Below are 15,906 nucleotides of genomic sequence, written 5' to 3'. Positions count from 1 at the left end.
ACATATGCATGAGGTCGTGTGGTAATTCTCTTTCTGTGCTCAGCTCATCTCAATTAACATAATTTTCCCTAAGTTCATCCATGCTGCTGCAAATGGCAGAGTTTTGTTATTTATTTATTTGGCACAGTAGTTTTACATTGGTATATATACCAAATTTTACTTATCCAGACGTCCACTACTGGGCATGTAAGTTGGGTCCAAATCTTGGCTACTGTAAATAGAGCTGCGTTAAACATGGGAGTGCAAGTATCCATTCAATGTGACAATTTCCATTCCTATAGGTGTATACCCAGCAGTAGGATTCCTGGATCATATGGTTGATATATCTGTAATTGTTTGAGGGACTTCCATACTGTTTTACATAATAACTGCACTGATTTACAATCCCACCAGCTGTGTAGGAGGGTTTCACTTTCTCAGAATCCTGCCCAACTTCTCTTACTCTGTCTTCTGGATAATGGCCGGTCTATCTGAATGAGATGATAAATGAGTGTGGTTTTGATTTGTATTTACCTGATGTTTAGTGATGTTGGGAATTATTTAATGTGTCTGTTGGTCATTTGTATATCTTCTTTTGAGAAATGTCTATTAGGCTCCTTTGTCCATTTTTTAATCTGGTTCATTTCATTTTTTCCTATGGTGATGTTTTCTGAGGTCCTTGTATATTTTGGATAATAATCCCATGCTGGATCCACAATTTACCAATATTTATTCCCACTCCATAAGTTTTATTAATTTTTTTTTTTTTTTGGTTAATTTTTTTCCTTGGCTGTGTAGAAGGTGTTCAGTTTGATATAATCCCATTGGTTTATTTTTTTTTTCTTTTGTTGCCTGTGCTTTGGGTTCATTTTCATAAAGTTTTTCATCAGTCCTACTTACTGAAGTGTTTCACTTGTGTTTTATTCTAGGAGTGGTAAGCTATCAAGATTTATATTTAAGTCTTTAATGCATTTTGAGTTGATTTTCAAATACGGTGGAAGATACAGGTCTAGTTTTATTTTTTTATACGTGGTTTTCCAGGTCCTCCAGCACAACATATTGAAGAGTCAGTCTTTTCACCGATGTGTGTTCTTGGTGCCTTTGTCAAAGACCAGTTGGCTGTAAGTATGTGGATTGTTTTCTGGGTTCTCTGTTCTGTGCCCTTGGTTTTAGTGTCTGTTTTTATGCCAGTTTCATGCTATTTCTCTTTCTATAGATTTGTAGTGGAATTTAAAGTCAGGTAGTGTCAGGCCTCCAGCTTGATTATAATTTTCTTTCTCTGCATTGCTTTGGCTGTGTGGTGTCTTTTGTTATCTGATGTGACTGTTACAATAGATTTTACAATTTCTGTGAAGAACGTCATCAACCCTTTGTTTGCAAAGTATCTATTTGTCATGTTCTATTCCAAAAGCAGAATTTCTGTGTGTATCTGTGTGTGCTCTTGTGTTTAGAATTTTGACAAGCTCACTTGATGTAAATGCTGTCATAGTACAGGTTAGAAACACAAAATAAAGCATCATTTTATCAACAGAAACAGCTGTGTCGTTTTCCCAATAAATTAATTCAAGAAATTTTTAAAAATTGGAAGACAATTAACAAAACATATTAAAAACCTCTGATGAATGGAAGTTGAAGAAAATCCACCAGGGAATGTCCAAAGAGACTTTGAGGCTTGTTTCATGACCATGTTCCACCTTTAGAGAATCCCCAGGATTTTATTGTTTACTTGTTACATATGATGAAAAAAAACCAAGCAGTCTTTGTAAAGTCTCACAAGTTCTGATTTCAGATAGGAACCAATTCATCTATATCATGTAGAGCTGATTAATATAAATATCTAACTAATATTAATTAGAAATCATCTGCATCCATCATGTAGTTATATTTACTGCTTTTTAGTTTTTATTATTAGCGTACTCATTATTACAAATCACAATTTTTCTTCATGCCCTTTACCTGCCTTGACGTTCCCATCCACACTACCTCCCTTCCCCCATCTCTAGTGTCCTTAGGGTTGTTCCCTCCATCTGAACATTCAACATACTATTCCTTCCTTCCTTCCTTCCTTCCTTCCTTCCTTCCTTCCTTCCTTCCTTCCTTCCTGCTTTCTTTCTTTCTTTTCTTCCTTCATAGCATGCAGTTATGAGTGAGAATATACAGTATTTCTCTTTCCTTGTTGGCTTATTCACATAATATAATTTTCTCCAGACTCATCCATGTTGCTTCATATGGCAGAATTTCATTCTTTTTTATGACTGAGTAGTATTCCATTGTGTATATATACCACATTCTCCTTATCCAGTAGTGTGTCAATGGACATTAAGGTTGGCTCCATATTTTAACTATTGGAAATAGAGCTTTGATGAACATGGGAGTGCAGGTGTCCATTTGACATGAAGATGTCTATTTCTTTTTATATAAATCCATTAGTAGGATGGCTGGATCATATGATATTTCTGTCTGTAGTTGATTGAGAAACTTCCATATTGTCTTTACTAATTTACAATACCACAAACATAATAGGAGTTTTCCGATTTATCCACATCTAGCATTTGTTATTCACGGTCTTTTTAATAATGGCCAGTCTATGTGGGTTGAGATGATATCTCAATGTGCTTTTGATTTGCATTTTCCTGATGATTAGTGATGCTGAACATTTTTTTCATTTATATGTTAGCCATTTGCATATCTCCCTTTGAAAAAGTCTACTCATCTCCATTGCACTTATTTTAATTGGATTATTTGATTTATTTTACTGTATAGGTGTTTGGTGACCTTATATATTATGTATATTAATCCCTTGTCAGATGTCTAGGCAATGACTTTGTGAATAAGACCTGAAATCACAAGCAAAAAAATAAAATACATATACAAATGGGATTATATTAAAATAAAAATCTTCTACCCATCAAAAGAGACAATCAATGCAGCAGAAACACAAACTACAGAATGCAAGCAGTTTTCTTGAAAGCACAGATTATCTGTGAGCACACAGCAGCTGCTGACCCCAGGACACCTCTCACATCTCACACACCTTATGTCAGAGGACATGCAGACAGCCCCACCAGCTGCAGAGCACTGAGGTGGTCAAGCCCATGGGAGGCTGGGTTCAGACAACAGTCAGGGAATGGGCTGAGTAGTGTGGTCAGAAGCATCAACCCTTGTGACTCAATAACCAGAGGACCCATGTACAGCCAAATATCAGAGCTCTAAAGTTTGGGAACAGACCTGAAGCAGGATGGAGATAGACATGTTCCTCCGAAAACACTTTTAGGGGAAAATTACTAAATCACATTAGCAAATTAGCTGAGTTTTCTAATTTGGAACCTGGACACAGGACAGCAGAGTGTGTTTCTATATTTCAACTGAGCATGATTATTAATGGAAACCTTTTTAAATCATTACATGTGGCTTTCCTTTACATACAGTGACAGTCTCAAAATTATCACACAGATCAGATGTGAACTTCAAAGGGCTGAGTACATAATATGCAAATAGGAAATCAACCAGTGTCATGCTCACTTTTGCATTTAAAGGGGAAATTTAAAGTGATTCTGAGTATTTTAGTTAACATTAACTAATTTCCTCAACACTCTGTTACATTTGAAGTTGAACTGGATTATCCTGTGTTAGAAATTCTGATAGGAAGACCGTGATCAAAGTGTGACATGGTGATTGGTTCGTTACCACGTACCAAAAATGGGCAGTTTGTAGAGTTATCTTCATGCATAATTGAACTTCAATGAAGCCTTTGTCTAACATCTAATGTTCTACATCTGCATTGCTCTGGCAGGTATTTTTATTGTTGATTTCTGGTCCCACATTCCCAACCATCTTGTATTCATGTACTTACACCATTTCACAGCAAATATGGCTAAAAGCATGCAATTTTTGTAATGAAACCCCCCATTTTGCCTTTTCTTTTACCTTTCAGGCTACTTAAACTTAATCCAATTACAGGCACATTTTGAGAAGGTGTGGTGTATTACCGATTTTTCTCTAACATTATTCATGATCCATATGCCCTCTTTCTTCTTTGCCTAATAAGTCTATTCTTAAATCTGTTCTCTTTTTTCATCTTGATAGTTTTCTTTATCTCTCTTTCTTCTATGTCAATGATTCCACATATATTAGGGATTATCTCCTCAGTTCATGTTTCTGCTGGTTTCTAATCACTTTGGTGTTTGTTAATTTATTATTATTTATTATCATTATCATTATCATCATCATCATCATCAATATTATTATTATTATTATTATTATTATTATTATTATTGCTTTTTGCTTAGGGTTTCACTAAAAATGCAAATAATATTAATGGTTAGTACTAATGACGTAAAAATAGTTTTTAATATTGTTCGATTTATTTAAAGGACATTTAAATTTTCTCAGCCAGTACTTTTACCACTTTTCTGACACCCCATCTAAGGCCATTTTTTTGATGAATATATTTTCTCTTTTCAGTGGTGTATGACTCTTACTTAATGAATTTTCAATACTATAATTATCCTAAAATATTTTTTTACACTAGATCTATCCAATAAACACAACTCTCTTTCCAAGTTAGAAACCAGCATGGGCATGAGTCCTGCAGGACAATTATGATTCAAAGAAAAAGGGTGTGATGCACTAACTCTCAAACACACAGGGCCATCTTGTCACTTTGTACTGAGGGAGATTCTTCCTACACACTGAGACTTACTACAGAACAGGACTGTGAAGTTTCACATTTTCTTCTATAACAAGGAGTTGTTCAGCATCAATCAAATGGACATTTCTGGGTAGATTTTCAAAAGACCAATGGGGTGTGTGTGTGTGTGTGTGTGTGTGTGTGTGTGTGTGTGTGGGTGGGTGTGTAGAGAGAGAGACAGAGACAGAGACAGAGGTGACACAGGCTCAGTGTGTCAGGCTCCAGTCCACACAAACACCTGTTTTCCCATTTATCCTGAAATTGCAGATAACACACACTTTTTATCTTTTGATGTAAGTCAGGGCCATATGACAGATTATGGCAAAGGAAGCGTACACAGGAATCACATACACCCTCACAGCCTGGCTAATTAACTTAATGTTCTACAGGAGGAAAGTTCCAGTTACGCAGGATGAACAAGTTCTAGAGATCTGCTCTACAACACTGAATTTGTGGTTAACAATCCTGTGTCATGCACTTATATTGAGTCAATAGGGGGACCTCATGTTTATTGTCTTTACAGCAGTTAAAAAATAATCCACCTGGAATTCCACCTGAAATTCATAATTCCCTCAACTTCTGTTTTCTGTTAAATGTCTGTCCACAAGGTGTAGATCTGGAGTCTTACACCAGTGGGAGTCTTGGTTCCTGAGTGACGTTATGAATCAGTCACCTCTACTCACTGCAACTTCAAATTCATAATTCCCTCAACTTCTGTTTTCTGTTAAATGTCTGTCCACAAGGTGTAGATCTGGGGTCTTACACCAGTGGGAGTCTTGGTTCCTGAGTGACGTTATGAATCAGTCACCTCTACTCACTGCAACTTCCCTCCTGAGCATGTTAGAATAGAAATGAGCAAGATGCAGATCTTTGTTCTTGTACCTTATTCCACTGAGATGCTGGGCTGTTTCTCCATGAGGCAGAGCATCCTGATAAGTTCTCCTGGACAAACAGAGGTGGGCAACTGGGACTCTGTAGAGTCAACTGAAGGTTTGAAAAACAAAAAACAATGGAAACGTAGATGCACATACAGAGTTTTTTAAATGTCCTCTCTTATAATTCCAAAATCTGTATCATATCTTATACTAGTTCTAGTACTTGCTTTATCATGTCAGAGTCTTTGTTTATCGTCACCTTTTTACCAGGTGTTTTAACACCTTGATAAAACTCCAACACAGTGTGTGAGTAAACATGACCTGAAGATTCATCCCGAAATTGCCCATCAGCAGCTCCTGTCTTGTCATTCATTCAGGACTCTTGAAGAGCTGTCCATCCTTGACATGCAGCTGTGTTTGGGACTGACATGGACCTCAAAGGGGCAAACAAATCACAGCATCCAGCGCAGGCCCTGGCCTTTTTCTCTGTGGTGTTCAGTCATCCAGAGAGTGATGCCCACAAACATGGACTGGGTCTCATGCCCACAGACAGGTGCATATCAAGGGAAATTTTGTTTTTAAAAGTTTAGCAATAAGGATTTTATTACTGCCTTCATGGTAACCATTATAATTGATTTTATTTTTTGATATCTGATAAGATTGGTGGATTAAATGAAGGAATAAAATTTATAAAGTGTGGGTGAGAAGTGAATTTAAGTTGAAAATTTGTACACTTTAGATGAACAGGAATGACCATGGAATGGAGGAATTTAAGATTTTTATCTTTCCCAGACATTGAGGATCAGTGTCCTGAGTAATGCACTGGGCATTATTTACTGCAGAATCTCTGTGGATTCTGATGTGCTGTGTCTTGTATGGCAGGATGGAAAACACAAGGCAGGCCTGGAACTCATGTAACAACAACAATATAACAAGAAACAAGCTCTTAGGTGTGATGAGAACCACATCACAGGAGAGGGTCCAGGGAAAGAAAGCAGGATTTTTGCTGCGATCTGAACTGTAGAAGCCAGACCCAGAGCCTGAGTTTATGTGAGAGAGTTGGGCTGGGTCCAAGTCAGCACAGGAGAACACAGGGGTTGAAGGGAGGTAGATCTGGGCTCAGAAAACTTGGGACACATTTTGGCATGTTTGAAGCTCACCAAATTCCCTCCAATACCATAAATACATGTCAAATAATTTCAAGAAAAAAAAACACATAAGCATTTCAAAAAATACAATATTTCCCACCTCAGTTCCTCACCGCTTATAAGGACAGAGCTCCCAAACATGCAAATTTTCCTTCAAGCTCTAGTGTAAATGTAGACTCATGGGTGGTCGATGCTCACAGGTCTGTCCTCAGACAGGGCTCCGGTCTTGGGGAAGGCAGACTTGAGATCTAATTGAAGATGAGACTGTGGGGTCTTCTCCTTTGCCTGGTGACAGCTCCCCAAGGTGAGTATCTCAGATGTCACACATGGGTTCTGGGAAGTTTGTTACTGAATGTGGCTGACAGTGATTGATTCTCCTTGTCTCCAGGTGTCCTGTCCCAGGTGCAGCTGCAGGAGTCAGGCCCAGGACTGGTGAAGCCCTCGCAGACCCTCTTCCTCACCTGCACCATCTCTGGTGACTACATCACAACCAGTGGTTATAGTTGGCACTGGATCCGCCAACCCTCAGGGAAGGTCCTGTAGTGTATGGGACACAACAGTTATAGTGGTGGTACAGCTTATAACCCATCCTTCAACAGCCGCACCTCCATCACCAGAGACACGTCCAAGAACCAGTTCTCCCTGCAGCTGAGCTCTGTGACAGATGAGGACACAGGCATGTATTACTGTGCGAGAGACACAGTGACAGGAAGTCAGCGTCAGCCCAGAGGAGCAGGTGCAGAGAGGGGATGGGGGTTCCTCCTGGGATCTGAGGTTTCCTCTGCTCTGCTGACTCCCAGATATCCCTCAGGATCATTTCCTGCTTTGTTCTTTATGACTCTAATTTCTCATATTCTCACTGCAGGCAACAAAGAGTGAAGTAACTTTCCTCATGTGCAGATAAGAATGTTCTTTTCACTGGGAACATTACTTTCTCAGGCTTTTTCATGTCATTTTTTTTCCTGACACCGATCATTACGATCTCGTATTATTTTCCTGAAACTTTAGATCAGTCCAGCAGCATCCTGTCCCTAAGTCAGCATTTTTCCCTAAATAAAGTGCAGCTACACCCTCGTGGTTATTATCATCCTACAGGACCCTGCCAATGGCATCTCTATACTCAATGAGGCAGTTTAGCCTCTGGATCTTCATCCACACTGTGGACACTTTTGTTCAGTATTTGTTCCTCTCTCTGTCCTTTCCTCAGTGTCCTGGATGGCGAAGCAGCTGCCTGAAAGGGCCACACACAGCTCTTATATTTCCATGTGGAGGATTCTGGGTGACAAGCACAGAGATAAAAACCCAGCAGAGCCCTGCTGGGCTGAATTTTGGGCTGGATCTCTCAAAGTAGCCTTGTGACCTGTGACCTAAGACTTGCCTCTCAGTTTCCATGGGGAGAATCCATGTGGATAATGAGAACCAGCTGACAGAGTCCTGTGTCCTGCCCACTCTCTGCTGTATCCCACGAGTCCCAGAGACACTTACCCTAGTGTCACCTTCTGTCATCTCTCATGTAAATTCTCACCTGATCTGTCCCTTGACACTCTGCTCCACAGGTCTAGAGCCTTGCTCAGTTCCTGTCAACTCTCCCTGTGCAGGTGCAGATCAGAGGCTCAGTGATGAGGATGAGCCGTGAAGGCAGAGACGTCACGTGGTGCAGAGCAGGGAACCTACGGCTTGTATGTGTTTCAGGAAATGAGGAAACTCCACATGTAGAGGAGGTGGAACAACAGCATGGTCTAGGGGAGAAACACGGACAGGCTGGATTCATCCATTGAAAACTTTGTCCCTGCAAATGACTATGATACAAGGAAAATGAAATGAGATGAATGGGTTCAGAACCATGCCAAGCCTGACTGAGGCTGTGCAAAATAACGCATTAACTGCACATGTCTGCCCCCCCGCCCCCCCCCCCCGCTTCTTTGCTGTTTGATGTCATTGCGCATATGCCCCAAGGTGTTCCTTGTTTATCTGTCTTAAGTGAAAAGGACAATCTATTCTGGTCCACACTGCCCACCTGGACACCCCCTCACCTTGTGAGAGGCCACCAGGCCTCTAATGCTGTGGCAACTGCTATAAGCTGCTGCTGCTGTGTGGGCTGGGGCTGAGCCCACATCTGAATGAAGGCTTCCATCTTTGCAAATGGCTCCCAGGATCTTTTCCAATTACCTGGTTCGTGACCTGATTTTGAGGGATCTGTGATGCAGCCTGTATGTTATATGAGGTATCTCTGACTCAGTCTGAATATGAGGGTTCCACGACCGTGTCTGCATAAAGGGTTGGAGAGGTCTGTGACCCAGTCTGGACAAGACGTTTGAAGGATTTGGGAGCCGAAGCATGAGAGGATGACAAGACAAGCAACAGACTCTATAAAATGTCCCCTGATGTCCTTGTTTTTGTCTCCTTGTGGACTACATTTTCGTGGACACTTATTAAGTAGTGTCTATGGTGCACGTGGTGTTATAGTTTTTCTCCGTCATGATACAGAAGCCCTGTTGATGTGGGTAAGGTGTGGGGTAGGGGAAGCAGTGCACAGTCCTATGATGAGTTCTGTCCTTTAGTGAGCTGTGTCCTGGGTGGGACCTTCCCAAGTGCTTCCCCCTTTACCCTCCCTTAGGGGAGAATGGAAGGCTTTGGGGGAGGGGGAGGGGCCTCATTTTTTCTCTTCTCTCAGAGAGACAGACAGACAGACAGAGGTGACATATGCTTAGCGTGTTAGTCTCCAGTGCACATCCCACCGTTCTCCTTCATTCTGAAAACAACACATAACATATGTTTTTGATATTTTGATGTAAGTTAGAGCATATGATTAATGATGTGAATGGAGATGTGCACAGATGCCACATACACACTCGCAGCCTGGCTCTTTAAATTAAAGTTCAACATGTATAACATTTCAGTTACACAGGAGGAACAAGCGCCAACACTGGGCCCAGCATGACCAATACTGTTCTGTGCACTTACAATGTGTAAATAGAGTAGAGCTCATGTTGAGTGTCTTTACAAAAGAAGAAAAAAAATAGTCCATCTGAAATTCAATATTCCCTCTTCTTCTGTTTAATGTGACATGAAGGGCTGTCCCTCCATGACATGGACCTGCCCTTGGGACTGCGAGGGAGCTCCCAGGGGGTGACTCAGCACAGCATCCAGCCCAGCATTTAGCCCAGCCCCTGGCCTCTTTCTCTGTGCTGGGCAGTGACTGCAGTCATGGTATGGCCATCATGGACCCCAGCAGATGGCAATGAAAGAAAATTATATTATTAAAAGCTTCATGCTGATGAATGATTTTCAATATTATTTTGTGCTTGTATCGTGACCATTGTAATTGATTTTTTTAAGCTGGGATATCTAATGAAATTGTAGTATTAAAGGAAGGATTAATATACATAAAATAGGATGAGAACTGAATTATATTGGAAATGTGTACACTTTGGATGCACAGGAATCACGTTGTGAAAGGGGCATTTAAAAGAGTCTTTATGTCTTTCCCAAACAGTGAGAATCAGTGTACTGAGTAAGGCACAGGGCACCAGTTTTTGCAGAGTCTCCCTGGGTTCTGATGTGCTCTGTCTTATATCACAGGATGGAGAGCAATGGGCAGGCCTGAAACTCATGGAACAGCAACAATATTACAATGTAACAAACTCTCGGGTGTGATGAGAACCACATCACAGGAGCAGGAACAGGGAAAAAAAGCAGGGGTTCTGCTGGGATCAGTGCTGGGAAGTAAGAGGAAGAGCCTGGGTTTATGAAGGAGAGTTGGGCTGCACCAAGACGCCATGGAAGGCAGGGGTTGAAGGAAGGTAGATCTGGGCTAAGGAAGTTGGGGACACCTTTTGGAATGTTTCAAATTCGCCAAGGTCTCTTCCATTCCATGATTGCATGTCAAATAATTTTAAGTAAAAAAAATGCACACAGGCAATGTGGCTCACCTAAGTTTGTAATCACTTATATGAACAAAGTTCCCCTCATGAAAATTTTCCTTCAAGCTCAGGATAAATGTTGACACTTGGGCTGTGGAAGCTCACAGGTCTGTCCTCAGACAGGCTCAGGTCTCTTGGGAAGGCAGAGTTGGGGCCTAATAGAAGATGAGATTGTAGGGGCTTCTCTTTTGCCTGGTTACAGCTCCCCAAGGTGAGTGGCTCAGATGACACACATGTTTCTGTGGGATGGTTGTGACTGCACACGACTTACAGGGATAGATTTTCCTTGTCCCAGGTGTCCTGTCTCAGGTGCAGCTGCAGGAGTCAGTCCCAGGACTGGTGAAGCCCTCGCCGACCCTGTCCCTCACCTGCACAGTCTTTGGTGACTCCATCACCAGTGGTTATGATTGGAGATGGATTCATGAGCACTCAGGGAAGGGGTGTGAGTTAATGGGATATATTAGTTCTGCTGGCAGCACAAGTTATGCCCCATCCCTCAAGAGCCTCATCTCCATCATCAGAGATATGTCTAAGCTGCATTTCTCCCTGCAGCTGAGCTCTGTGACTTTCAAGGACATGACTACATATTACTGTGCAAGGGACAGTGAGGGGAAGTCTGTGTGAGCTCAAATACAAACCTCTCTCAGGATACAGGGAGTCTGGGCTGCAGGGGGCGCTCAAGGCCACCCAGCTCCTGTGTCCCATGGAGCAGGTGCAGAGAGGGGATGGGGGCTTCCTCTTGGGATCCGAGGTTTCCTCTGCTCTGCTGACTTTCAGATGCCCCTCAGGATCATTTCCTGTTTTTTGTTTGTGACTCTCTTTTCTCACATTCTCACTGCAGGCATCACATAGTGAAGTACTTTCCTTATTTATAGATAAGACGTACCCATAAACTAAGAACTTTATTTTCTCAGGTGTTAACATGGCCTGTGCTCTTTCCTGACACACAAATCAATGCAGCTCCTGTGTCCCATGGAGCAGGTGCAGAGAGGGGATGGGGGCTTCCTCTTGGGATCCGAGGTTTCCTCTGCTCTGCTGACTTTCAGATGCCCCTCAGGATCATTTCCTGTTTTTTGTTTGTGACTCTCTTTTCTCACATTCTCACTGTAGGCATCACATAGTGAAGTACTTTCCTTATTTATAGATAAGACGTACCCATTCACTAAGAACTTTATTTTCTCAGGTGTTAACATGGCCTGTGCTCTTTCCTGACACACAAATCAATATAAAAATTTTTATCTTGGGAGGTTTCGGTGATGGGACACAATAACTAACTACATTGTATATTGACAAAATAAAAATAAATAAATAAATAAATAAATAAATAAAATAAAAATAAATAAATAAATAAATAAAAAGAAATTATAAAATGGAATCAAACAGGAAAAAAAAAAAGAATTTTTATCTTCCCCTGGTCAAGAATATGATGATTCATATTCCTCTGGGTATATACAAAGAAGGGTGATTGCTGTATCATATGGAAGATCTATCTGTATTTGTTTGAGAAGCCTCCATACTTTTTTCCCATGTGGTGGTACTTATTTACAGACCCACCAACAATACAGGTGTGTGTCCTTCTCTCCACATCCTTGGCAGCCTTTGTTATTTACTGTCATGTTGATTATAATCAGTCTAACGGAGGTAAGGTGGTATCTGAATGTAGTTTTAATTTGCATTTCCATGTTGACTAGTGATGTTGAGCATTTTTTCATCTACCTGTTAGGCATTTGTATGTTTTCCTGTAAAACATACCTATTCAACTACTTTGCCTGTTTTTTAGTTGGGATTTTTTTTTTTAACTATGTAAGTGTATAGTACTGGACGTACTAGCCAGACTAATCAGACAAGAGAAAGAAATAAAGGGAATCCAGATTGGAAAAGATAAAGCCAAACTGTCTCTATTTGCAGATGACATTAAGCTATACATATATATAAAAACAAAGACACTATCAAAAATCTCCTAGAGTTGGTTAATAACTTCAGTAATGTTGCAGGATATAAAATAAATGCCTCCAAATCAGTTGCATTTATATACTCAAATAATGAGCTCACAGAAGGAGAAATAAAGAAATTAAACACATTTACAATTGCCATGAAAAATAAAAAAAATACCAGGGATCAATTTAAAAAAGGAGGTGAAAGACCTCTACAATGAGAACAACAAAACATTTCTGAAAGAAGTTAAAGAAGACACAAAAAGATGGAAAGATATCCCTACTCTTGGATTGGAAGAATTAACATTCTGAAAATGTCTGAAACACCCAATGTGATCTACAGATTCAATGCAATCCCTATCAAAATAACCATAACATTCTTCACAGAAATGAAAAAAACAATCTTACCTTTCACATGGAACAAAAAGACCCTGAATAGCCAAAGCAATCGTGAGCAAACAAAATAAAGCCAGTGGCATAACACTACCTGACTTCAAATTATACTACAGAGAAATTTTAACCAAAACAGCATGGTACTGGTATAAAATTAGACACTCAGACCAGTGGAGCAGAACTGAGAACCAAGAAATCACCCCTCAGGCTTACAGCCATCTGATATTGGACAAAGGCAACAAAAATCTACATTGGATAAAAGACTGCCTCTTCAAAAAGTGGTACTAGGAAAACTGGATATCCATATGCAGATGAATGAAACTAGATATGCATCTCTCACCAAACACTAATATCAATTCATATTGGATTAAATACTTCAGCTTAAGGCCTGAAAATGTAAAATTACTAAGGGAAAATATAGGTGAAACACTTCAGGAACTAGGTCTTGGCACAGACTATGAATATGAGCCCAAAAGCACAAGCAGCAAAAGAAAACATTAACAGATGAGACTGTATCAAACAAAAAACTTCTGAACAGCAAAAGAAACACTCAACAGAGTGAAGTGACAACCTACAGAGTGGCAGGAAATTTTTGCTAATTATGCATCTGACAAGGGATTAATACCCATAATATACAAGGAACTTAAGGAATTATACATTAATTGGAACATTAAAAACAACCCCAGCATTAATAAAATAAAATGAAAGGTATGTAGTGAAAAAAATATTCGCCAATCATATTTCTGGTTAAGATTTTATGACTCAAGCATATGATGTTTTATAATTCAATTGTAGGAGGACAATCAAATAATTATGAGCAAAAACATGTAAAATACATGAACAGGCATTTTACTGAGGAAAGTACAAAGTAGTGTAACCGTAGCCACTTCAACTTTTGCTGTGTCTCACTGTGCATGATTGGCAGGTGACAGTTACCTGCAGCCCCCACTTTTTCTGCCCGTGAAAAGGTTTGAACAACTCTCTTCAAGTTTTTCATCAGGTTTCTCTGCTGTCATTGTCTGACACTGAGATGTTCTGTCTTGAAGCTTAGAAAAGCAATGTTTGTCCTCCAGGATAATTTGGTATTGCACTCTTGGCTTTTTCTTCATGTGTATAAATTGTTGCTCATAACCTTGGACACTTCCTGTATATGATTCAATTCAAAATGCCTTCTCATCTAATTTGACTTACAACTTATCTAAATGGTCTACATGCAAGAAAAAAATCACACTGCAAGAGATTTGCCTTTACCATTTTAGTAACTGGCCTAATAAACATTTTGCCTTTTGTCAAAATAATTTCTCATGTTGTCTTTATCAGGCTTGTGATTACTTAGAAAGGCTGAGCTCTGACAGAGTTAAGGTGTTGACATCTGAGCTACATTCTGAGTTCCTTTGAAGTCTCTTGTTATCTCTGTGGTTGAATAAATTACTCTTACTTCACAGTGACCTACAATCCAATTTTGATCCAATGTTGTGAACATTTACACATTCTTGAAGGGCTTCCCTCATAATAAAATTCTAAATTAAGTCTTTGAGATTTTCCAGCTGGGAACCTGGAGGGCCTCAATGAATATAACTCTCATCTCGTGGAGATATGAAATGATTAAGCTTATTTGGTAAGTTTTGTGGGAAGGGTGGTGAAATAATCGATATTACTAAATCTTCTTCAGTTACATTTGTAGATATGTTGTTGATATAAATGCTACAAAGTTATGTAAAACTCTTAAAACAGAATATGTTTTAGTGATATTTCCTTGTTATGAAAACCTTCTTTAAGTCTATATTTGTATAGATATAATGGTCCTGATGTGACACTATCGGTGACATTTTGGTTTGTATCTTAAGAAGCTGTATGCAGTAGAAACTATCAAATTTACTGCTCCACTGTTGATTGTAACAAACTTTCATCAGATTTGAACCATGACTATTCTATGTCTGACTTCCACAGTTTTGATTTTTCTCGAGTCATGTACAATAAGATTTGTGGAAAACGACTATAACAAGTAAACTTAAATACAGGTTTCAAATATCTTGAAGATGAATGGACAAAACAAAAGTTTTTTTTTTTTAACTCTAATAAAAATCTGATGGTTTTATAAAACTGCTAAAAGAGATCAAGCAAACCAAAAATTAATTACAAGTTAAGTAACTAATGAAGATAATGCTTTTATGACTTCACCTTAAAAATTATTAGTTCTTTTCTTAAATGTGTTTTTTCCCCATATTTAAGAAACTTTCTCTCTCCTAAGCTATCTATACCTCAAAGCAATTTGTCAAAATATACTTTTGTGGGCCGACCCTGTGGCGCACTCGGGAGAGTGTGGCGCTGGGAGCGCAGCAGCACTCCCGCCATGGGTTCGGATCCTATATAGAGATGGCCGGTACGCTCACTGGCTGAGTGCGGTGCAGCCGGTCACATGGAAGCATTTACTTTTTTCTCCTTTTATATACCTCCAAAATTGGGAACATGTTGATGTGAGTTCTTAAGATTTTGATGACAATATGGTTATTTGCATAAGTTTAATAAAAGTTTTCTCTCTCCTTATACAGAATGCAATTAGAAACAATGGTTATATTGCATGGCATTTACTAAAATATCATATTAGAAAATGTATATAAAATGCCTGACTTCAAGAGTTCTCAACCCTAAAGAGAGTAAATATAACTGTCACCACTGGGCAGTCCCAAGGACTTTAAGACAAAAGGTAAAATCTAAAGTCAGCCTTAGTTTGGCTTCCTAGACTCAAGTGTGTGTTGCTTTTTTTCTTTTTTTATTTTCTTTTTTTTTTTTTGCTGTTGTTATTTTTCCTCAATCTCTTTTTTTTTTGTTAAATTTTTATTTTGTCAATATACAATGTATATGATTATTATGGCCCATCACCGACACCTCCCTCCCTCCTCCCTCTCTCCCCTCCCCCCCAAGAATGTCCTTTCCGTTTGCTTGTTGTAACAACTTCAAAAA

The 15,906-nt window shown here is 39.5% G+C and overlaps 1 protein-coding gene across 1 annotated transcript; it reads left to right on the top strand.

Moving 5' to 3' along the window:
* Positions 1 to 559: 559 nt before the first annotated feature.
* Positions 560 to 11,239, top strand: LOC103610978 (the record flags this gene model as incomplete). The annotated part of the gene is made up of 5 exons (XM_008595028.1): positions 560 to 578; positions 7,066 to 7,210; positions 7,253 to 7,387; positions 7,660 to 7,727; positions 10,911 to 11,239. Coding segments are annotated over 5 exons (696 nt in total), but the record flags the coding sequence as incomplete, so codon positions are not given.
* Positions 11,240 to 15,906: the final 4,667 nt, after the last annotated feature.

This window comes from Galeopterus variegatus, unplaced genomic scaffold (genome assembly GCF_000696425.1).
Source record: "Galeopterus variegatus unplaced genomic scaffold, G_variegatus-3.0.2 Scaffold12188, whole genome shotgun sequence".
Classification (NCBI taxonomy): Eukaryota; Metazoa; Chordata; class Mammalia; order Dermoptera; family Cynocephalidae; genus Galeopterus; species Galeopterus variegatus.
This window is presented reverse-complemented; position numbering and strand designations above follow the sequence as displayed.